General features: G+C 49.0%; 1 protein-coding gene across 1 annotated transcript in view; it reads left to right on the forward strand.

Moving 5' to 3' along the window:
• The window catches only part of PECR (peroxisomal trans-2-enoyl-CoA reductase), a 23,432-nt gene extending 1,897 nt beyond the window's left edge, over positions 1 to 21,535 (forward strand). The window contains exons 2-8 of the mRNA XM_040358219.1: positions 8,570 to 8,703; positions 9,784 to 9,949; positions 12,398 to 12,479; positions 14,728 to 14,824; positions 17,963 to 18,070; positions 19,400 to 19,511; positions 21,182 to 21,535. Coding sequence (XP_040214153.1) covers positions 8,570 to 8,703; positions 9,784 to 9,949; positions 12,398 to 12,479; positions 14,728 to 14,824; positions 17,963 to 18,070; positions 19,400 to 19,511; positions 21,182 to 21,270 — 788 coding nt within the window. The 3' untranslated portion in view covers positions 21,271 to 21,535. The remainder of the gene's footprint in view (positions 1 to 8,569; positions 8,704 to 9,783; positions 9,950 to 12,397; positions 12,480 to 14,727; positions 14,825 to 17,962; positions 18,071 to 19,399; positions 19,512 to 21,181) is intronic.
• The last annotated feature ends 692 nt before the right edge of the window (positions 21,536 to 22,227 follow it).

Below are 22,227 nucleotides of genomic sequence, written 5' to 3' on the forward strand. Positions count from 1 at the left end.
ACAGGTCATGTGACTCAGGATGTAGATGGCAGGTGATGCTGGGACTTTTAGTTCTCCAAAACACAAGCCGGTACATGTTCTATGACTCCATAGCTGGGTGACAGGTCATGCTGGGACTTTTAGTTCCCCAAGAAATAAGTTGGCACAGGTGATGTGATTGGGGTCTGGGGGACAAGTCAACCTTGTAGTTGGGCAGGTACAGGTCATGTGACTCAGGATGTAGGTGATGCTGGGACTTGTAGTTGGGCGGGTACAGGTCATGTGACTCAGGATGTAGGTGATGCTGGGACTTGTCGTTCTGCAGGTACAGGTCATGTGACTCAGGATGTAGGTGATGCTGGGACTTGTAGTTGGGCAGGTCATGTGACTCAGGATGTAGGTGATGCTGGGACTTGTAGTTGGGTAGGTACAGGTCATGTGACTCGGGATGTAGGTGATGCTGGGACTTGTAGTTGGATAGGTACAGGTCATGTGACTCAGGATGTAGGTGATGCTGGGACGTGTAGTTGGGCGGGTACAGGTCATGTGACTCAGGATGAAGGTGATGCTGGGACTTGTAGTTGTACAGGTCATGTGACTCGGGATGTAGGTGATGCTGGGACTTGTAGTTGGGCGGGTACAGGTCATGTGACTCAGGATGAAGGTGATGCTGGGACTTGTAGTTGTACAGGTCATGTGACTCAGGATGAAGGTGATGCTGGGACTTGTAGTTGTACAGGCCATGTGACTCAGGATGTAGGTGATGCTGGGACTTGTAGTTGGGCAGGTACAGGTCATGTGACTCAGGATGTAGGTGATGCTGGGACTTGTAGTTGGATAGGTACAGGTCATGTGACTCAGGATGTAGGTGATGCTGGGACTTGTAGTTGGGCAGGTACAGGTCATGTGACTCAGGATGTAGGTGATGCTGGGACTTGTAGTTCTGCAGGTACAGGTCATGTGACTCAGGATGTAGGTGATGCTGGGACTTGTAGTGGGGCAGGTACAGGTCATGTGACTCAGGATGTAGGTGATGCTGGGACTTGTAGTTGGGCGGGTACAGGTCATGTGACTCAGGATGTAGGTGATGCTGGGACTTGTAGTTGGGCAGGTACAGGTCATGTGACTCGGGATGTAGGTGATGCTGGGACTTGTAGTTGGGCAGGTACAGGTCATGTGACTCGGGATGTAGGTGATGCTGGGACTTGTAGTTGGGCAGGTACAGATCATGTGACTCAGGATGTAGGTGATGCTGGGACTTGTAGTTGGGCAGGTACAGGTCATGTGACTCGGGATGTAGGTGATGCTGGGACTTGTAGTTGGGCAGGTACAGGTCATGTGACTCAGGATGTAGGTGATGCTGGGACTTGTAGTTGGGCAGGTACAGGTCATGTGACTTGGGATGTAGGTGATGCTGGGACTTGTGGTTGGGCAGGTACAGGTCATGTGACTCAGGATGTAGGTGATGCTGGGACTTGTAGTTGGGCAGGTACAGGTCATGTGACTCAGGATGTAGGTGATGCTGGGACTTGTAGTTGGGCAGGTACAGGTCATGTGACTCAGGATGTAGGTGATGCTGGGACTTGTAGTTGGGCAGGTACAGGTCATGTGACTCAGGATGTAGGTGATGCTGGGACTTGTCGTTGGATAGGTACAGGTCATGTGACTCAGGATGTAGGTGATGCTGGGACTTGTAGTTGGGCGGGTACAGATCATGTGACTCAGGATGTAGGTGATGCTGGGACTTGTCGTTGGATAGGTACAGGTCATGTGACTCAGGATGTAGGTGATGCTGGGACTTGTAGTTGGGCAGGTACAGGTCATGTGACTCAGGATGTAGGTGATGCTGGGACTTGTCGTTGGGCAGGTACAGGTCATGTGACTCGGGATGTAGGTGATGCTGGGACTTGTAGTTGGGCAGGTACAGGTCATGTGACTCAGGATGTAGGTGATGCTGGGACTTGTAGTTGGGCAGGTACGGGTCACGTGACTCAGGATGTAGGTGATGCTGGGACTTGTAGTTCTGCAGGTACAGGTCATGTGACTCGGGATGTAGGTGATGCTGGGACTTGTAGTTCTGCAGGTACAGGTCATGTGACTCAGGATGTAGGTGATGCTGGGACTTGTAGTTCTGCAGGTACAGGTCATGTGACTCAGGATGTAGGTGAAGCTGGGACTTGTAGTTCTGCAGGTACAGGTCATGTGACTCAGGATGTAGGTGATGCTGGGACTTGTAGTTGGGCAGGTACAGGTCATGTGACTTGGGATGTAGGTGATGCTGGGACTTGTCGTGGGGAAGGTACAGGTCATGTGACTCAGGATGTAGGTGATGCTGGGACTTGTAGTTGGGCAGGTACAGGTCATGTGACTCAGGATGTAGGTGATGCTGGGACTTGTAGTTGGGCAGGTACAGGTCATGTGACTCAGGATGTAGGTGATGCTGGGACTTGTAGTTGGGCAGGTACAGGTCATGTGACTCAGGATGTAGGTGATGCTGGGACTTGTAGTTGGGCAGGTACGGGTCACGTGACTCAGGATGTAGGTGATGCTGGGACTTGTAGTTGGGCAGGTACAGGTCATGTGACTCAGGATGTAGGTGATGCTGGGACTTGTAGTTGGGCGGGTACAGGTCATGTGACTCAGGATGTAGGTGATGCTGGGACTTGTCGTTCTGCAGGTACAGGTCATGTGACTCAGGATGTAGGTGATGCTGGGACTTGTAGTTGGATAGGTACAGGTCATGTGACTTGGGATGTAGGTGATGCTGGGACTTGTAGTTGTACAGGTCATGTGACTCAGGATGTAGGTGATGCTGGGACTTGTAGTTGGGCAGGTACAGGTCATGTGACTCGGGATGTAGGTGATGCTGGGACTTGTAGTTGGGCGGGTACAGGTCATGTGACTCAGGATGTAGGTGATGCTGGGACTTGTAGTTGTACAGGTCATGTGACTCGGGATGTAGGTGATGCTGGGACTTGTAGTTGGGCAGGTACAGGTCATGTGACTCAGGATGTAGGTGATGCTGGGACTTGTAGTTGGGCCGGTACAGGTCATGTGACTCAGGATGTAGGTGATGCTGGGACTTGTAGTTGGGCAGGTACAGGTCATGTGACTCAGGATGTAGGTGATGCTGGGACTTGTAGTTGGGCAGGTACAGGTCATGTGACTCGGGATGTAGGTGATGCTGGGACTTGTAGTTGGGCAGGTACAGGTCATGTGACTCAGGATGTAGGTGATGCTGGGACTTGTAGTTGGGCAGGTCATGTGAATCAGGATGTAGGTGATGCTGGGACTTGTAGTTGGGCAGGTACAGGTCATGTGACTCAGGATGTAGGTGATGCTGGGACTTGTCGTTGGGCAGGTACAGGTCATGTGACTCAGGATGTAGGTGATGCTGGGACTTGTAGTTCTGCAGGACATGAGCAGGGTACAGGTCATGTGACTCAGTATCTGGATGACAGGACATTCTGGGACTAGTAGTTCTCCAGAACATAAGCCAGTGCGGGTCATGTTACCCAATATCTGGATGACAGACATCATGGGGCATATATATTGGCAGGACATGGGCAGGTACCTGTGGTCTGGGTGACAGGGCATGCTGGGACTTGTAGTTCTGCGGGACATAAGCAAGTCCAGGTCATGTGACTCCAGGTGTGAGTTGTTGGGCCCCAGAATTTGGTATCTTTAGGCTGATTGGCCCAGGTGGTGGGGGATGGGTGTGTGGTGGATCCATTGCCTATACAGAGAGGACTCCCATTGGACGGTATGTGGCGCCCCCCTACAGACCGTATCAGGCGATTTTTCTTCCTCTGTGTGCTGTATCATTGTCCGGATAAATCCAATCTAGATCACACAGATGAATGTATCTGTATATAGAGACATACTCAGTGTGACTATTGTAACATGGAACACTGACAGGAGGAGAGAGCAAAAAGAGATGAAATGCTGCAACATGTTCTTCACTGTCCAATCGCAGGTCGGGGAGGCGACCATGATTTGTTTTGCTCAATTGCAGCAGTGTCACTTTTATTTCTATTATAAGGAATGTAAACATCTCTTGTCATAGAAAAAAGCATGACAGGTCCTCTTTAATATGAAATCTGGGGGTCAAAAAGACGTCACATCTCATATTTACACTAAGATACAATAAATAAAAAAATGACCCTTTAAGAGCTGTGGGCAGAACCCCTGAGATCCATGTACTTCCTGGGCCTAGGGACCCCTGAGATCAGTGTACTTCCTGGTCCTAGGCACCCCTGAGATCAGTGTACTTCCTGGGCCTAGGCACCCCTGAGATCAGTGTACTTCCTGGGCCTAGGCACCCCTGAGATCAGTGTACTTCCTGGGCCTAGGCACCCCTGAGATCAGTGTACTTCCTGGGCCTAGGGACCCCTGAGATCAGTGTACTTCCTGGGCCTAGGCACCCCTGAGATCAGTGTTCTTCCTGGGCCTAGGCACCCCTGAGATCGGTGTACTTCCTGTGTCTAGGCATCCCTGAGATCGGTGTACTTCCTGTGTCTAGGCACCCCTGAGATCGGTGTACTTCCTGTGTCTAGGCACCCCTGAGATCGGTGTACTTCCTGTGTCTAGGCACCCCTGAGATCGGTGTACTTCCTGTGTCTAGGCACCCCTGAGATCAGTGTACTTCCTGTGTCTAGGCACCCCTGAGATCAGTGTACTTCCTGAGCCTAGGCACCCCTGAGATCGGTGCACTTCCTGTGTCTAGGCACCCCTGAGATCGGTGCACTTCCTGTGTCTAGGCACCCCTGAGATCGGTGTTCCTTACTGAGCCTAGGCACCCCTGAGATCGGTGTTCCTTACTGAGCCTAGGGACCCCTGAGATCAGTGTACTTCCTGAGCCTAGGGTCCCCTGAGATCAGTGTACTTCCTGGGCCTAGGGACCCCTGAGATCAGTGTACTAGGGACCCCTGAGATCAGTGTACTTTCTGGGCCCAGGGACCCCTGAGATCAGTGTACTTTCTGGGCCCAGGGACCCCTGAGATCAGTGTACTTTCTGGGCCCAGGGACCCCTGAGATCAGTGTACTTTCTGGGCCCAGGGACCCCTGAGATCAGTGTACTTTCTGGGCCCAGTGACCCCTGAGATCAGTGTACTTTCTGGGCCCAGGGACCCCTGAGATCAGTGTACTTTCTGGGCCCAGGGACCCCTGAGATCAGTGTACTTCCTGTGTCTAGGGACCCCTGAGATCAGTGTATTAGGGACCCCTGAGATCAGTGTACTTCCTGGGCCTAGGGACCCCTGAGATCAGTGTACTTCCTGTGTCTAGGGACCCCTGAGATCAGTGTACTAGGGACCCCTGAGATCAGTGTACTAGGGACCCCTGAGATCAGTGTACTAGGGACCCCTGAGATCAGTGTACTAGGGACCCCTGAGATCAGTGTACTTCCTGGGCCCCCTGAGATCAGTGTACTTTCTGGGCCCAGGGACCCCTGAGATCAGTGTACTTTCTGGGCCCCCTGAGATCAGTGTACTTTCTGGGCCCAGGGACCCATGAGATCAGTGTATTAGGGACCCATGAGATCAGTGTATTAGGGACCCCTGAGATCAGTGTATTAGGGACCCCTGAGATCAGTGTATTAGGGACCCCTGAGATCAGTGTACTTCCTGGGCCCCCTGAGATCAGTGTACTTTCTGGGCCCAGGGACCCCTGAGATCAGTGTACTTTCTGGGCCCAGGGACCCCTGAGATCAGTGTACTTTCTGGGCCCAGGGACCCCTGAGATCAGTGTACTTTCTGGGCCCCCTGAGATCAGTGTACTTTCTGGGCCCAGGGACCCCTGAGATCAGTGTATTAGGGACCCCTGAGATCAGTGTATTAGGGACCCCTGAGATCAGTGTATTAGGGACCCCTGAGATCAGTGTATTAGGGACCCCTGAGATCAGTGTATTAGGGACCCCTGAGATCAGTGTACTTCCTGGGCCCCCTGAGATCAGTGTACTTTCTGGGCCCAGGGACCCCTGAGATCAGTGTACTTTCTGGGCCCAGGGACCCCTGAGATCAGTGTACTTTCTGGGCCCAGGGACCCCTGAGATCAGTGTACTTTCTGGGCCCAGGGACCCCTGAGATCAGTGTACTTCCTGGGCCCAGGGACCCCTGAGATCAGTGTACTTCCTGGGCCCCCTGAGATCAGTGTACTTCCTGGGCCCCCTGAGATCAGTGTACTTTCTGGGCCCAGGGACCCCTGAGATCCGTGTACTAGGAGGGACCCCTGAGATCCGTGTACTAGGAGGGACCCCTGAGATCCGTGTACTAGGGACCCCCTAGATCCATGTACTAGGGACCCCTGAGATCAGTGTACTTCCTGGGCCTAGGATAGAATAGCATCTCATATCAGTGGGAAGAATATTGCCCCAAGGGCCAGATAAAGGCAGGAAAAGGGCCGCAGTTTGGAGACCCTTGATCTAAGGCACTGCTAGTCTCGGGGGATCTGGTGATGTCAGTATTGTGCTGCTCACTGTTCTCCTTGCTGAAGGAGAAGCTGCACCTGAAGAGATGCAATGTAAGGATCCCCCTGCTTCTGCTATATCTATTCAGATTCTGTGGATCTGTACTTCCTCTATCTCTCCTGCTGATTCTACGTTATTCCCACATCAGCCATCAGGGGGCAGCATTTTTACATGTGAAAGGAAAGCCCTGCTCCTCTACCAAGTTACCCATGCAGCCCCTCCAGCGGTCTGATGAGTTTACTGTGCAGGAGCTGACCAATCGGAATCGCTCTGCTCTGTCCTGGAAGCACTGCACAGCGAAGAGGGGGAAGAGCGGGGATCTCCAATCTCCGGACTGCTAGATGGGCACTGACAGCTCAGCATTCCTTGAGATGAGTACAAGCAGACAACGGGGTGGGAGGGGGGAGGGGGTGTAGTCTTCACCTTTGCTCATTCAATCCATTTTTATTGAAGTTACAGAAGTACAAGTGTAAGCCGATACAGGTACATAGGAAACTTGCATAACATAACAACGTAACATGACGGGGGGGGTCAATAACATATAGCTAGATTCAGGTAGCCGGGCGCATCTTTGAGACGGCGTAGCGTATCGTATTTACGCTACACCGCCGTAAGTCAGAGAGGCAAGTGCTGTATTCACAAAGCACTTGCCTCCTAAGTTACGGCGTCGTAGCGTAAATGGGGCCGGCGTAAGCCCGCCGTATTGGTTTTGACGTGAACGTAAATTACGTCCAGCCCCATTCACGGACGACTTACGCAAACGACGTAAACATTTCAAATTTCGACGCGGGAACGACGGCCATACTTAACATTGACTAGGCCAGCTATTTGTTCGACTAACTTTATGCCGGAAAAAGCCTTACGTAAACGACGTAAAAAAAAATATGCCGGGCGCACGTATGTTTCTGAATCGGCGTATCTAGTCATTTGCATATTCTACGCCGTACTCAACGGAAGCGCCACCTAGCGTCCAGCGTAAATATTGCACCCAAAGATACGACGGCGTAGGAGACTTACGCCGCTCGTATCTTAGCCTAATTTAAGCGTATCTGGTTTCCAGAATACGCTTAAATTTAGGACGGCGTAGATTCAGAGTTACGTCGACGTATCTACTGATACGCCGGCGTAAAGCTATCTGAATCCAGCTAATCGCGCGCAAGGCCAGAGCTTAACCACTTGCCTAGCTGGCACTTTTACCCCCTTCGTGCCCAGGCCTTATTTTCAGCTTTCAGCGCTGTCGCACTTTGACAATTGCGCGGTCATGCTGCACTGTACCCAAATGAGATTTTTATCACACAAATTGAACTTTATTTTGGTGGTATTTAATCACCACTGGGTTTTTTATTTATTTGCTGAATAAACAAAAAAAAATAAAAAATAAATTTGTTTTGATATATTTTTTTTTACATACTGTCACCAGTGCAGTACATCGTCATCATATGACTGGTGTGGTGGTGATCAGGGATACTGACTGGTGACAGTATGTAAAATATATATATATATATTAATAGTCTATTTTTTTTATAAATATTTTGAATTATATTCAACTTCTTTTTAATTAATGTTTATTTTTTTTATATAATGTCAGTGCAGTACATTGTAATCATATGACTGGTGTGGTGGTGATCATTACCAAAGTTATATTGTACTATCGGGAAGTGATCAGGATTTTTATTTTATTTTTTCACACATTACGATTGCTTTTACCAGTGAATTTCATTGGTATAATATAAGCAATCGTTTTTACTGAATTAAATTGATTAATTCAGCGTGTATTGTGACTAGCTGTGATTGGCCCCGCCCTGTACCATGTGATCGCTGTGACCAATCACAGCTATCAACACAATGAATGGCACGAAGGGAAGCCATCCATTGTCTACAATTGTCATGTGATCTGCTGTGATTGGCCGGTACACTGATCAGTCATCAAGATCTGTAACCACACCTGTTCCCAGCCGCAAATTGTGCGCGCGCCACCGATCTGATATTCCGGAGAGTTTATGATAGCTGTAGTATGTGAAATAATTTGCTTTCAAACTGAAATTTTATTGTGTTCCTAAAGCCATCATGGGGGTGATTTCTGTCTTGCGCAGTGTAAGAATTGTCGCCATTTCTCATTCGCAGGCTGTAATGTGGTGATCGCTTCCCGGAAACTGGACCGGCTAAAAGAAGCCGCCAAGGATCTGGTCTCCAAAATCTCCCCGACAAACCCGTCCGCAGTGACTGCGCTTCAGTGTAACATCCGCAAAGAGGAAGAGGTGAGGGAATGTTCAGAGATTTCATTTTCCTGCCACTACATTGTCTTGTCGGTGAAACTCTATGCTTCATGTCACTTTATATCGTTTTTTCAGGCCAAGCTGACCAAAGCAAACTTTCCTTTTACTAACTTATTTGGCCGCTGTATAAACTGCAGGCAGCATCAACTACATACAATGTAAAGCACTGTGTGCCGGTGTCCTGTCGAGAAATGCCCCCTGTCGAGAAATGCCCGGCCGAAACTGCGCTTGCGCAGTACGGAGCCGCCAAAGGCCGTCGAACATCGGAATTTACGATCAGCTGTAGACCAGCGCCTGCGCACAATAGCCGACATTGTGCCACACGCTCCCGATGCTCGTGCAAGTCTGCAAGGGGCGGATTTCTTTATGATGGGCGTGTGCGAGGGGCGGATGCCTACAAAAGGGGGCGTGTTTTGTAATGATGGGCAGTTCTGTTGCTTGTGTTGGCTAGCATCCTTACAAATTACGCCCCCTTCTGTAGGCATCCGCCCCTCGCCCATCATGAAGAAATACGCCCCTTGCACGAGCATCTGGAGCAATGTCGCCTATTGTGCACAGGCGCCGTCTACAGCTGATCGTAAATTCCGATGTTCGGCGGCTCAGTACTGCGCAAGCGCAGTACCAGGCAGGATTATTCGACAGGGGGCATTTCTCATCTGAACACTGGTGTTCTGTCAATTACTGCAGATGCCTCCGAGGATCTGCGCATGTGCAGTAGTGACGTCACGCCAGCTGATCTTCCAATCGGCTGGCGTGACGTCCACGCTGCGAATGCGCAGATCGTCGCAGGCATTAGCCTTCGATCTGCAGTAATCGACATGACACACCGTCCAAAATACACCATTTTCTGCCTGTGACATCATCATTGAAGTCTTGCGCAGAGAGGGCGAGGCAAAATCGATTAGATTCTACCTCCGCACTTTGCTGATCGTCGAATAACGCCTCCTTTTCTTCAAAAATGCACCCGTGTTGCGTTTTTAATGCGTTTTTGAGCAACGAAATTTCAGTGCATGACTGTTGACAGCGTCGGCTCACCATTTCCCTTCTTGTTCCTGAATGCAGGTGGAGTCTCTGGTTGAAGCTACATTGAAGCAATACGGTCGGATTGACTTCCTGGTGAACAACGGCGGCGGACAGTTCCCGTCTCCCAGCGAAGCGATATCCGCCAAAGGATGGAATGCGGTGATAGACACCAACCTGACCGGGACCTTCTACTGCTGCAAAGCCGGTATGTAGCAGAGAGATAAGAGGTGTGCATGGGAGGGAGAGGGGAGTTGTTGGATGGACACCGCCTTTGCAACATCGCCCCCTGGTGACCCACAGGAGAACAGCATTCTAATCTCCATAGATGTCCTGTCACCTCTGAGAGAGGGTCACATTGATCGGGGGAAAAAACACGGGCCCAGATTCAGGTAGAATTGCGCGATATTTGCGGGGGAGCAGGGCAAAATTTTGCCCTGCGCCCCCGCAAATATTTTGCACTGCCCTCGATTCACGGAGCAGTAGCTCCGTGAATTGCGAGGGCGCGCCGGCAAATTTGCCCGGCGTAAGCGCGCGCAAGTTAAATGATCCCGCCGGGGGCGGGAATCATTTAAATTAGGCGCGCTCCCGCGCCGAGCGTACAGCGCATGCTCCCGACGTGCATTGCAGCAAATGACGTCGCAAGGACGTCATTTGCTTCTAAGTGAACGTGAATGGCGTCCAGCGCCATTCACGTTTCACTTACGCAAACGCCGTGAAATTCAAATTTCACGGCGCGGGAAGGCCGGCTATACTTTAGCATTGGCTGCCCCTACTATTAGAAGAGGCAGCCTTGCGCTCAAAGTAGCTGTACGGAAACTCCGTACCTGGCCTGCGCGGGGCCCGCGCAAGCTTGTGAATCAGTGGTAGTATGCAATTTGCATACTACACGCTGATACACAATGGGAGCGCCCCCTAGCGGCCCCCGCAAGAATGCAGCCTAAAATCTGCGAGGCATAAGAGCCTTATGCCGCGCAGATTTTAGCCTGCAGTCGGTGTAACGAGGTTCCTGAATCAGGAGCACTTGTTACACCGGAGCAAGTAAGCACTTGCGCTGCGTAACCTATGGTTGCGCGGGCGCAAGTGCTTCTTGAATCTGGGCCACGGATACCATGCAATGGGGCACATGTGCATTTTACTTTTTTCAGGCGCAGTTTAGAGCATTCTGCCAATTTTATTTTTCCTTTTAGAAAATGCATGGCCTGGGGTTAGAGTGAGAAGAATGCTGTGCCCCCGTTTCTGATTGGCTGTTGCTGCTGTCAGTCATAAGCTGGGGGTGTGACAAGTGCTGCATTGTGGGGGATGGAAACAATTCTGTAGAATTCCCCCCAAAAATCACATACCACACCCTTGGAGTTTGGTATGGATCTTAAAGGGGTACATCATTAACCACTTCCCGCCCGGTCAATAGCATATTGACGTCCAGGATGTGACTCTGTTATCCTGACTGGGCGTCATATGACGTCCAGCAGGATAGCATGCCGGCACGCGCCTGCTGGGGCGCGCAGCGTGACGATCACGGCGTGTCACTCGAACACCCCGCATCTCCGATCGTGATAAGAAGCCTGAACGTCCACTCAGGAGGAAGCGCCCACCCAAGTGGGCGCAGTGCAGTGGCTGGGTGGGAGGTGGTTAAATAAAAAAAATCTGATTTAACCGCTTGCCACACGCAGATATACATCTGCAGCATGGCACGGGCATGCAGCCGCGATCTCCGCGATCGTCTCACGGAGAGCTAGGACGGGGAGATGTCAGTGTAAATACAACATCTGCCTAGTGACACTGTCACTGATAGTGTTCCCTGTCATCGGGAACACGATCAGTGACGTGTCACAGCAAGCCACACCCCCCTACAGTAAGAATCACTCCTTAGGGAACACTTAACCCCTATAGCGCCACCTAGTGATTAACCCCTTCACTGCCAGTGTCATTTTCACAGTAACCAGTGCATTTTTATAGCACTAATCGGTGTAAAAATGGCAATAGTCCCAAAAATGTGTCAAACGTGTCCGCCATAATGTCGCAGTCACGATAAAAATCGCAGTTCGCCACCATTACTAGTAAAAAAAAATATATTAATAAAAATGCTATAAAACTATCCCCTATTTTGTAGACGCTATAACTTTTGCGCAAACAAATCAATAAACGTTTATTGCGATTTAATTTTTTTTACCAAAAATAGGTAGAAGAATACGCATCGGCCTAAACTGAGGAAAAAAAATGTATGTTTATATATATTTTTGGGGGATATTTATTATAGCAACAAGTAAAAAATATTGAATTTTTTTCGAAATTGTCGCTCTATTTTTGTTTATAGCGCAAAAAATAAAAACCGCAGAGGTGATCAAATACCACAAAAAGAAAGCTCTATTTGTGGGGAAAATAGGACGCCAATTTTGTTTCGGAGCCACGTCGCACGACCGCGCAATTGTCTGTTAAAGCGACGCAGTGCCGAATCGCAAAAGGTGACCCGGTCCTTTTAGCTACAAAATGGTCCGGGGCTTAAGTGGTTAAATCAAAAAAAATAATCTGATTTTTTTTTTTTTTTTATCCACCCGGATTGAAAATGACTTTTGAAAAGACGCTTTTACAGCTTCTTTGCAATTTTAGTGATCGAGTTTACATTATTAATGGCCAACGTTTTATCCCTGTGCAGTGTACAATGCCTGGATGAGGGAACACGGCGGAGCCATTGTGAATATTGTGGCAGACATGTGGAAGGGCTTTCCTGGAATGTCGTAAGTGTAAATCTCTGAATATTATACACCAGGGATATGCAATTATAGGACCTCCAGCTGTTGCAAAACTACAAGTCCCATCATGCCTCTGCCTCTGGGTGTCATGCTTGTGGCTGTTAGAGTCTTGCTATGCCTCATGGGACTTGTAGTTCTGCAACAGCTGGAGGTCCGCTAATTGGATATCCCTGTTATACACCATCCCCATAAATCTGTATACCCCTCCTACCGTGTATCCTGCTGCATGTGTAGTCACTCGCTTTGGTTTAATAGAACAGATTTTTAAGCCCAACTGAATTTTTAGTTTATATCCGCCAAATACATTCCGCTACTATCCAGTGGCGAGAAAAACCAATCCTGGACGGCTGCACACCACTGAAGGCATCTTTATTAACCGCTTCCCGACCGCCGCAGAATGGCACGTACAGGCACATTGGCGTACCTTTACGTCCCTGCCTTTTCTGTGGGTCGGGGGTCCGATCGGGACCCCCCCCCCCCCCCCGCTACATGCGGCGGTCGGATACCCTCGGGGAGCGATCCGGGACGACGGCGCGGCTATTCGTTTATAGCCGCTCCGTCGCGATCGCTCCCCGGAGCTGAAGAACGGGGAGAGCCGTATGTAAACACGGCTTCACTGTGGCGGCGGCATCGATCGAGTGATCCCTTTTTATAGGGAGACTCGATCGATGATGTCAGACCTACAGCCACACCCCCCTACAGTTGTAAACACACACTAGGTGAAACATAACTCCTCCAGCGCCCCCTGTGGTTAACTCCCAAACTGCAACTGTCATTTTCACAGTAAACAATGCAATTTAAATGCATTTTTTGCTGTGAAAATGACAATGGTCCCAAAAATGTGTCAAAATTGTCCGAAGTGTCCGCCATAATGTCGCAGTCACGAAAAAAAATCGCTGATCGCCGCCATTAGTAGTAAAAAAAATAATAATAATAAAAATGCAATAAAACTATCCCCTATTTTGTAAACGCTATAAATTTTGCGCAAACCAATCGATAAAGGCTTATTGCGATTTTTTTTTTTTTTTTTTTTTTTATACCAAAAATAGGTAGAAGAATACGTATCGGCCTAAACTGAGGAATTTTTTTTTTTTATATATATATGTTTTTGGGGGATATTTATTACAGCAAAAAGTAAAAAATATTGAATTTTTTTTCTAAATTTTCGCTCTATTTTTGTTTATAGCGCAAAAAATAAAAACCGCAGAGGTGATCAAATACCACCAAAAGAAAGCTCTATTTGTGGGGAAAAAAGGACGCCAATTTTGTTTGGGAGCCACGTCGCACGACCGCGCAATTGTCTGTTAAAGCGACGCAGTGCCGAATTGTAAAAACCCCTTGGGTCATTTGGCAGCATATTGGTCCGGTCCTTAAGTGGTTAAAGCGGAGGTTCACCCTAAATCACATCTAATGTTTATTCGGACCATCTTGGTGTGTATATCAACTAATCGCTATCCATTTTTTCCCATATCAATCACAAACCTTGTATATGCAGTGTCTGTCTTTCACTTCCTGGTTCTCCTCCCGCGGGAGGGGGCGTGTCCCTTGGTCTCTCTACGCCGCAGTGCTTCTTGGGAGCTCAGCATCAGGCTTCCCAGGAGACGATTCAGACGGCACATTGAGCAAATCTCGCGTGATTTTGATCGTCGCGTGACTCATGCAGCTGGTCACGTGACGAAGGCGGCTCTAATTCATTCACTGCATCCTGGAAGAATTTGCTTGTGGGCTTCAGAGTGCCCACAAGCAAGATGGAAGCGTCCATTAATTATTTTTTATAAATTCACTTTTGAGGCAGAATGACATTACGGGGGGCTATGAAATAAGGACATGTGAGTACCATATTAACTAAGTGAAGAGTGGCAGATGCATATAAAAAAAAAAAACGTATTCCCGGGGAACCCCCGCTTTAATCTTGAAAGAACAGATAAATTCCAAAACAGTTGCTACATGTTTAGCAGAGTTTACCTGACGCGTTTCACACCGTATGTGGGTGCTTAGTCATAGCTCCTCTTGGCCAATCGGGAAGCGAGACCCTGAGACCTGTTTCCCAATTGGACGAAATGATACGCGATCCGAGACCTCTGCAGAGGGGACTCTGCTTCCCCCTACAACCTAGTCTATTACGAAGGTTACATATTTCTGTAATTTTAGAAATTTTTACTTTTTGTTTTTGAATTTTCTGTGCAGTTCAGTCGTAGCGTGATCCGCATAATCATTATGTTCTCTTCCCCAGGCACACCGGAGCTGCCAGGGCCGCCGTGGACAATCTCACCAAAAGCCTGGCTATAGAATGGGCTCACAGTGGCGTCAGGATAAACTCAGTGGCTCCTGTAAGTAACCAGCACCGTCCTCCCTCCGGCGCTGTCACTTCTCATCATCTGCAGCCAAAGCTAAACTAAATGTAGTTTGGGAATTCAGTGAAATGTAAGGCTTCATTTCCAGTGGCGTTTTTACAGCCACTGTTGTTAGCCTTTTTTACAGCTTAAAAACGCCTGTCCATGTTTATTTTGTTAAAAATTTAATGTCTGGCGTTTCTACAGCTCTATTGCTGGAGCCACAGAACGCCCTGGTCCCGCGCTTTTTTTTACAGCTCAAAAACGCCTATGCCATTTGCAGCTCAAAAACGCCTATGTGGGCATGATGCCATAGAATAACATGGACAGGCGTTTTTAAGCTGTAAAAAACGCTCAAAAAAGTGGCTGTAAAAACGCCAGTGGAAATGAAGCCTTATTATTTCTGTTAATGGAGGATTGACATGAACACGTATGGGGGTGGGGGGGGGGGGTATATGCAATCGGCAAAGAATTGCTTTATTTTAATTACAGTAAAACCTTGGTTTGAGAGCGTTTTGCAAGACAAGCAATTTTTTTAAATACCGTATATACTCGAGTATAAGCCGACCCGAATATAAGCCGAGGCACCTAATTTTACCACAAAAAAAAAATGGGAAAACGTATTGACTCGAGTATAAGCCTAGGATGTCCATCTGCGTGCCTCACTGTGCCTCACTGTGCCTCACTTAGCCTCACTGTGCCTCACTTAGCCTCACTTAGCCTCACTGTGCCCATGACTAGACTGACGTTTAATATGGAAGTCTATGGAAGGGGTGCCGGCTTTGAAAAATCGGTGCTCCCCGGCCGTAGGTCCCCCCAGACAACAAACGTTGCACACCTGTAAAGGAAAAGTGGGGCTACGTGTATGCCAAGTTTCGGGTCCAGGGGACCTCTGACCGGCCAGTACAGGGTCCCGATCGCGGACATAGAGTCCGTGGGTCCCGCGGGCACGAAACTCGCGGCAGGGACATGCGCAAGCCCGCACAGTGCGAAATTCAAAGCGACGTGTGTGTGTGTGTATACGTTGCTTTGCGCAGCCGTGCCATTCTGCCGCCGTGCGTGAGCCAGTCGGCAAACGGTTAATCAGTAAATCGTGGGTGCAATCTCAAGCTTTTCTGCAGACTGTCAGTGTAGCTGTCTGCCCGTACCTCACACAGGCTGGCAGCTAGTGAATGATAGGAAGCAATGATGATGAACTACCTACTCACCAACGCTCTGGTAGTTCATTGACCGCTACAAGCCGACGCCTGCAATAGCTGATGGTAGATGTAGTTCTCCCATTCACAGAACTCTGTAAATAAGCGGCGGAGCCCCACGCAGAAGTGTTTTTTTTTTTTTTTTTGGGTGGAGCCTTGCTTTAGGAAGTGCCAATGTTTTGCCTTTTACAGGTATGTGCATCGCTACCTACCTGGAGCAGTTCTTCCCTCTCTTCTCCACTAGTTACAGTCATTTTAAAGAGTGACTCAGGGGAACAACTGGAACCAGTCAAATGGCCAGATTCTCAGAGACTTACGTGGGCGTATCAGTAGATACGCCGTCGTAAGTCCGAATCTGCGCCGTCGTATATTTAAGCGTATTCTGGAAACCAGATACAATTAAATTAGGCTACGATACGAGCGGCGTAAGTCTTCTACGCCGTCGTATCTTGGGGTGCATATTTACGCTGGCCGCTAGGTGGCGCTTCCGTTGTTTTCTGCGTCGAATATGCAAATTAGCAAGATACGCCGATTCACAAACGTACGTACGCCCATCGCAATTAGTTACGCCGTTTACGTAAGACATACGCCAGCGTAAAGATAAAGCAGGTCTCTAGGTGCCGTAGCCCATGCAAAGTATGGACGTCGGAACAAGCGTATCTTTTTACGTCGTTTGCGTAAGTCGTACGCGAATAGGGCTGTGCGTAAGTTACGTTCACGTCGTAGGCAGTGTTCGACGTATCTTAGGCATTCTATCCGACGCATGCGCACTGGGATACGTCCACGGACGGCGCATGCGCCATACGTTTAAAACGTCATTTACGTGGGGTCATGCTTTATTTGCATAAAACACGCTCACCTCTTCCCAATTGAAATTAGGCGCGCTTACGCCGGCACATTTACGATACGCCGCCGTAACTTAGGACGCAAGTGCTTTGTGAATACAGCACTTGCCTCTCTAAGTTTCGGCGGTGTAGCGTAAATACGATTCGCTACGCCCGCCCACACTTACGCCGGGGTACGTGAATCTAGGCCAAAGACTTTAAAAAAAATTAAAATTTGTTCGCTTTCGTTTCGGTCGTTTTTATTTTTTTGTGTAATTTTATTAGGATTGCAAATCGTAAATTAAAAAAATTGTGAATTTGAAAATTGGAAAATTCTAAAGAATAACGAATTAATACACTTGAATTTTCTAATATTTGAAAATGTGTAAATTTAAAAAAATTGTAAATTTAGAAAAAATTTGGAAATTAGAAAATCTGAAAATCCCAAATAAGTAACTAATAATAACTTGGCTATTACTAACTATTAAATTCTAGGTATTGGAATTTCCTTTCAAATTTGGCTGTTGGTGAACGTAATGAATACGAATTTATCTGAAGTTAAGAATATTCCGAAAACAAATTAATAATGATTATAAAACGTTTTTATTATTATTTGTTGCGCTCGATTTGTTTAGATGCGGCATTCGTTATTACGGATAATTCATAACTTCGGATAAATTCGAATTCGTTACATTCACTAACAGCCAAATTTGAAAGGAAATTCCAATACCTATAATTTAATAGTTTAGTTATTGTTGGTTATTATTTCAAATTTTGGGGTTTCCAAATTTTGGATTTTATGAACTTTCCGAATTTTCGTTAAACGGGTTTTCGTTCGTTTGGATATTTCCGAATTAACAAATTTGTTAAAAAGAACTATTTGGAACTAAACAAATTGCACATGTCTACTTTTAATGCTCTTCAGCAATCACTGAAACAATGCTAAAGAAGTTGCACATCATCTGAGTTATGTGTAATCGGGGGGGGGGGGGGGGGGCAGCCAGATTCCAGAGAGCACCTCACATGTTCTGAGGGGCTGTTGGAGGAATTTTTTTATTTGCATCTCTCCTTATTTTTGTTTGTTTTGCTCATAATCCTTTTTTTTTTTTTTACAGGGAACAATCTTCTCACCGACGGCCGCAGAGAATTATGAGTCAGGGGTTTCTATGTTTAAGAACTACATCCCTTATATTCCAGCCAAGAGACTGGGACTGCCTGAAGAGGTATTTCTCCAACAAAAGACTTGAATCTTTTACAGCTTTACCACTGTTTGGTCTATGGCCGGCTTAAGAAAATACAATCGAATCTTGGGCGGGTTCAGCAGGGAGTGGCCAAAATTCGATCCATCTATGGGCAGGCTGGTTGTACTGAAGATGATCCATCAATCGACTTCAGTACAACCAGTCAAATTATAGAAGTGGTTTGGTGCCGCCCATGACGCACCTCAATCCCTGAAAATGTACATGAAAAACCCACAAAACAACATAAGCCTGGGACTGCAAATGAGCTGTACCACAAATGGCCACCAAGTCAGAATTAAACATAATAAAATTATTAAGGTAGATACAGTTGTCCTCATGATACATCAATTACAATGCAATGCAGTCCCGTCGTTGGTGTCGGTGGGAGGGAGAGTGTCCCGTCGTTGGTGTCGGTGGGAGGGAGAGTGTCCCGTCGTTGGTGTCGGTGGGAGGGAGAGTGTCCCGTCGTTGGTGTCGGTGGGAGGGAGAGTGTCCCGTCGTTGGTGTCGGTGGGAGGGAGAGTGTCCCGTCGTTGGTGTCGGTGGGAGGGAGAGTGTCCCGTCGTTGGTGCCTGTGGGAGGGAGAGTGTCCCGTCGTTGGTGCCTGTGGGAGGAAGAGTGCCTCCGTCGTTGGTGCCTGTGGGAGGAAGAGTGCCTCCGTCGTTGGTGCCTGTGGGAGGAAGAGTGCCCCAACGTCGTTGGTGCCTGTGGGAGGGAGAGTGCCCCAACGTCGTTGGTGCCTGTGGGAGGGAGAGTGCCCCAACGTCGTTGGTGCCTGTGGGAGGGAGAGTGCCCCAACTTCGTTGGTGCCTGTGGGAGGGAGAGTGCCCCAACGTCGTTGGTGCCTGTGGGAGGGAGAGTGCCCCAACGTCGTTGGTGCCTGTGGGAGGGAGAGTGCCCCAACGTCGTTGGTGCCTGTGGGAGGGAGAGTGCCCCAACGTCGTTGGTGCCTGTGGGAGGAAGAGTGCCCCAACGTCGTTGGTGCCTGTGGGAGGAAGAGTGCCCCAACGTCGTTGGTGCCTGTGGGAGGAAGAGTGCCCCATTACTAGGGTCCCTGAATAAAATGGTGCTTAAGGGCTGTAAAAAGTCAAGCAAAGGGCCACAGTTTAGAGACCACTGCTATATAGGAAGAGTTACTCTACCAACATGTGAAATTTGAATGACCTATGGAAGTTTTTAACGTTTTTGCCTTCAGTACAGCCCTTGTATTCTCTGTCATTACATATATCTTCAGGTCTCTATAATGTTGACCACACCACTGCTTGCAACCATTGCACAGTCTGTATCACTAATCTTCCACTTTGATTGACAGATCTCACCAATGGTGTGCTTCCTCCTCTCACCTGCCGCTTCCTTCATCAGCGGAGAGACTGTGAAGGTGGACGCCGGGCAAAGCCTCTATCTCTCTCACTGGGAAGTACCAGGTATGGAGAACTTTTTTTGGGGAAAAAAAATTGAATTTCAATGCAAAAAAAAACCATAATACATAACCCAATTTCTTGTAAAATATAAAAGATGTTGTTATGCCGAGCAAATGGACACCAAACACGTCAAGCTTTAAAATTTTGCAAATTAGTTACCACTTTAGATTTACACAGACAGTCTGGTCTGCCCCGGGATTCACTGCCCCGTGATTTGGCGTTCGTGGTGATACCTCACATGTGTGAAAACAATTGTTTGTGTGCGTGCGGAACCGACGCGCATGTTTAGCCTTTGCACGGGGGGGATTTGGGGCACTTTAATTTTTAACCCCCAAACTGTAAAAAAGAACGTTTATAGTCACACAATTAAAGTTTAGGAACCCAAAATGTAAATTGAAATGCTGGATGGGGTTGGGTGTTTGGGGGGTGGGGATTCTGGAAGTGGTTGGGTGTCACTTGGGAGGGGGAGATTCTGGAAGGGGTTGGGTGTCACTTGGGAGGGGGGGGGTTCTGGATGGGGTTGGGTGTCACTTGGGAGGGGGGGGGGGTTCTGGATGGGGCTGGGTGTCACTTGGGAGGGGGTTCTGGATGGGGTTGGGTGTCACTTGGGGGGGCTGGGGGTTCTGGATGGGGTTGGGTGTCACTTGGGGGGGCTGGGGATTCTGGATGGGGTTGGGTGTCACTTGGGGGGGCTGGGGATTCTGGATGGGGTTGGGTGTCACTTTGCAAGGGGGGGGGGATTCTGCAAGGGGTTGGGTGTCACTTGGGCGGGGAGGGGGGATTTTGGATGGGGTTGGGTGTCACTTGGGGGGGGATTCTGGAAGGGGTTGGGTGTCACTTTGCAGGGGGGGGGGGATTCTGCAAGGGGTTGGGTGTCACTTGGGCGGGGAGGGGGATTTTGGATGGGGTTGGGTGTCACTTGGGGGGGATTCTGTATGGGGTTGGGTGTCACTTTGCAGGGGGGGGGGATTCTGGATGGGGTTGGGTGTCACTTGGGCGGGGAGGGGGATTTTGGATGGGGTTGGGTGTCACTTGGGGGGGATTCTGTATGGGGTTGGGTGTCACTTTGCGGGGGATTCTGGAAGGGGTTGGGTGTCACTTTGCAGGGGGGGGGGGGATTCTGCAAGGGGTTGGGTGTCACTTGGGCGGGGAGGGGGATTTTGGATGGGGTTGGGTGTCACTTGGGGGGGATTCTGTATGGGGTTGGGTGTCACTTGGAAGGGGGGGATTTTGGAAGGGGTTGGGTGTCACTTGGGGGTGCTGAGGATTCTGGAAGTGGTTGGGTGTCACTTGGGGGGGCTGGGGATTCTGGATGGGGTTGGGTGTCACTTGGGCAGGGGGGGATTTTGGATGGGGTTGGGTGTCACTTGGGGGGGATTGCAAGGGTTGGGGGGTGCTGTGGAAAGTTGGAGAGAACTGTAATCCACTATGGAAGGGTGGGGTGCACTGGGGGAAGTTGGGGGATCTGCGGTTGGAGGGAGGTCGTGGCCCGGCAGCACGTCACAGCCCCCGTGGTTGAGTACCGCTGTTCTAGAGTACTGTTCAAAGTGTCAGCAATGAGTGACAGGCACGGGATAACACACTGGCTGTGTTGTGGATATTCATTGGGTGATAATAACGACTTGTCCCCTTTGTTGTCCCCTTTTTTGTCCCTTTTTTGTCCCCATCCGCAGATCACAACAGGTGGCCGGAGGCTCCAGAGGGAGAGAACGCCGAAACTTTGAAGAAACTTCTTTCCAGCGCCCCTCCTTCGAAGCTGTGATGACTCTGCTCGTGTCTAGGCTTGGCCTAATTGTCAGCCGATGTACAATTGTTAGTATTTAATTTGACATTTTAATTGATATTTAAATGAAGAGGATGATTCGGAAACACTCTGATACCGGGTATAATCATCCTGATGAAGCCCTTATTTAGGAAATATACTTAGCCCGGGTTCAGACATATGCAAACACCGACATCGCATGTGATTCGCACCCGCACTGCTGTGATCGCATGCGATGTCTGTGCAATGCGAGTACAGTTGTATGGCTGAACTCGCATTGGATTTGAATAAAAAAAAAAAAAATGGTGCAGGAACTTTTTGTTTTTCCCTGCACTGGAATCGGATTGCACCCATGGCGATCTGATTCCTGTCCGAATCCAAAGTTTGCGCTGGGATCTGCGAACCGATCTGGTGGTGTCATTAACCACTTAACGACCGCTGCATGTACATATACGTCGGCAGAATGGCACGTACAGGCATATGGGCGTACATGTACGTCCCTGCCTTTCTGCGGGTCGGGGGTCCGATCGGGGGCCCCCCCCCCCTACATGCGGCGGTCGGAAATCGTGTGGGAGCAATCCGGGATGAGGGGCGGCTGTTCGTTTCTAGCCGCCCCCTCGCGATCGCTCCCCGGAGCTGAAGAACGGGGAGATCCGTATGTAAACACGGCTTCCCCGTGCTTCACTGTGGCGGCTGCATCGATCGTGTGATCCCTTTTATAGGGAGACTCCATCGATGACGTCAGACCTACAGCCACACCCCCCTACAGTTGTAAACACACACTAGGTGAAACATAACCCCTACAGCGCCCCCTGTGGTTAACTCCCAAACTGCAACTGTAATTTTCACAATAAACAATGCAATTTAAATGCTTTTTTTCCTGTGAAAATGACAATGGTCCCAAAAATGTGTCAAAATTGTCTGATGTGTCCGCCATAATGTCGCAGTCACGAAAAA

This window comes from Rana temporaria, chromosome 6 (assembly GCF_905171775.1).
Source record: "Rana temporaria chromosome 6, aRanTem1.1, whole genome shotgun sequence".
Lineage (NCBI taxonomy): Eukaryota > Metazoa > Chordata > Amphibia > Anura > Ranidae > Rana > Rana temporaria.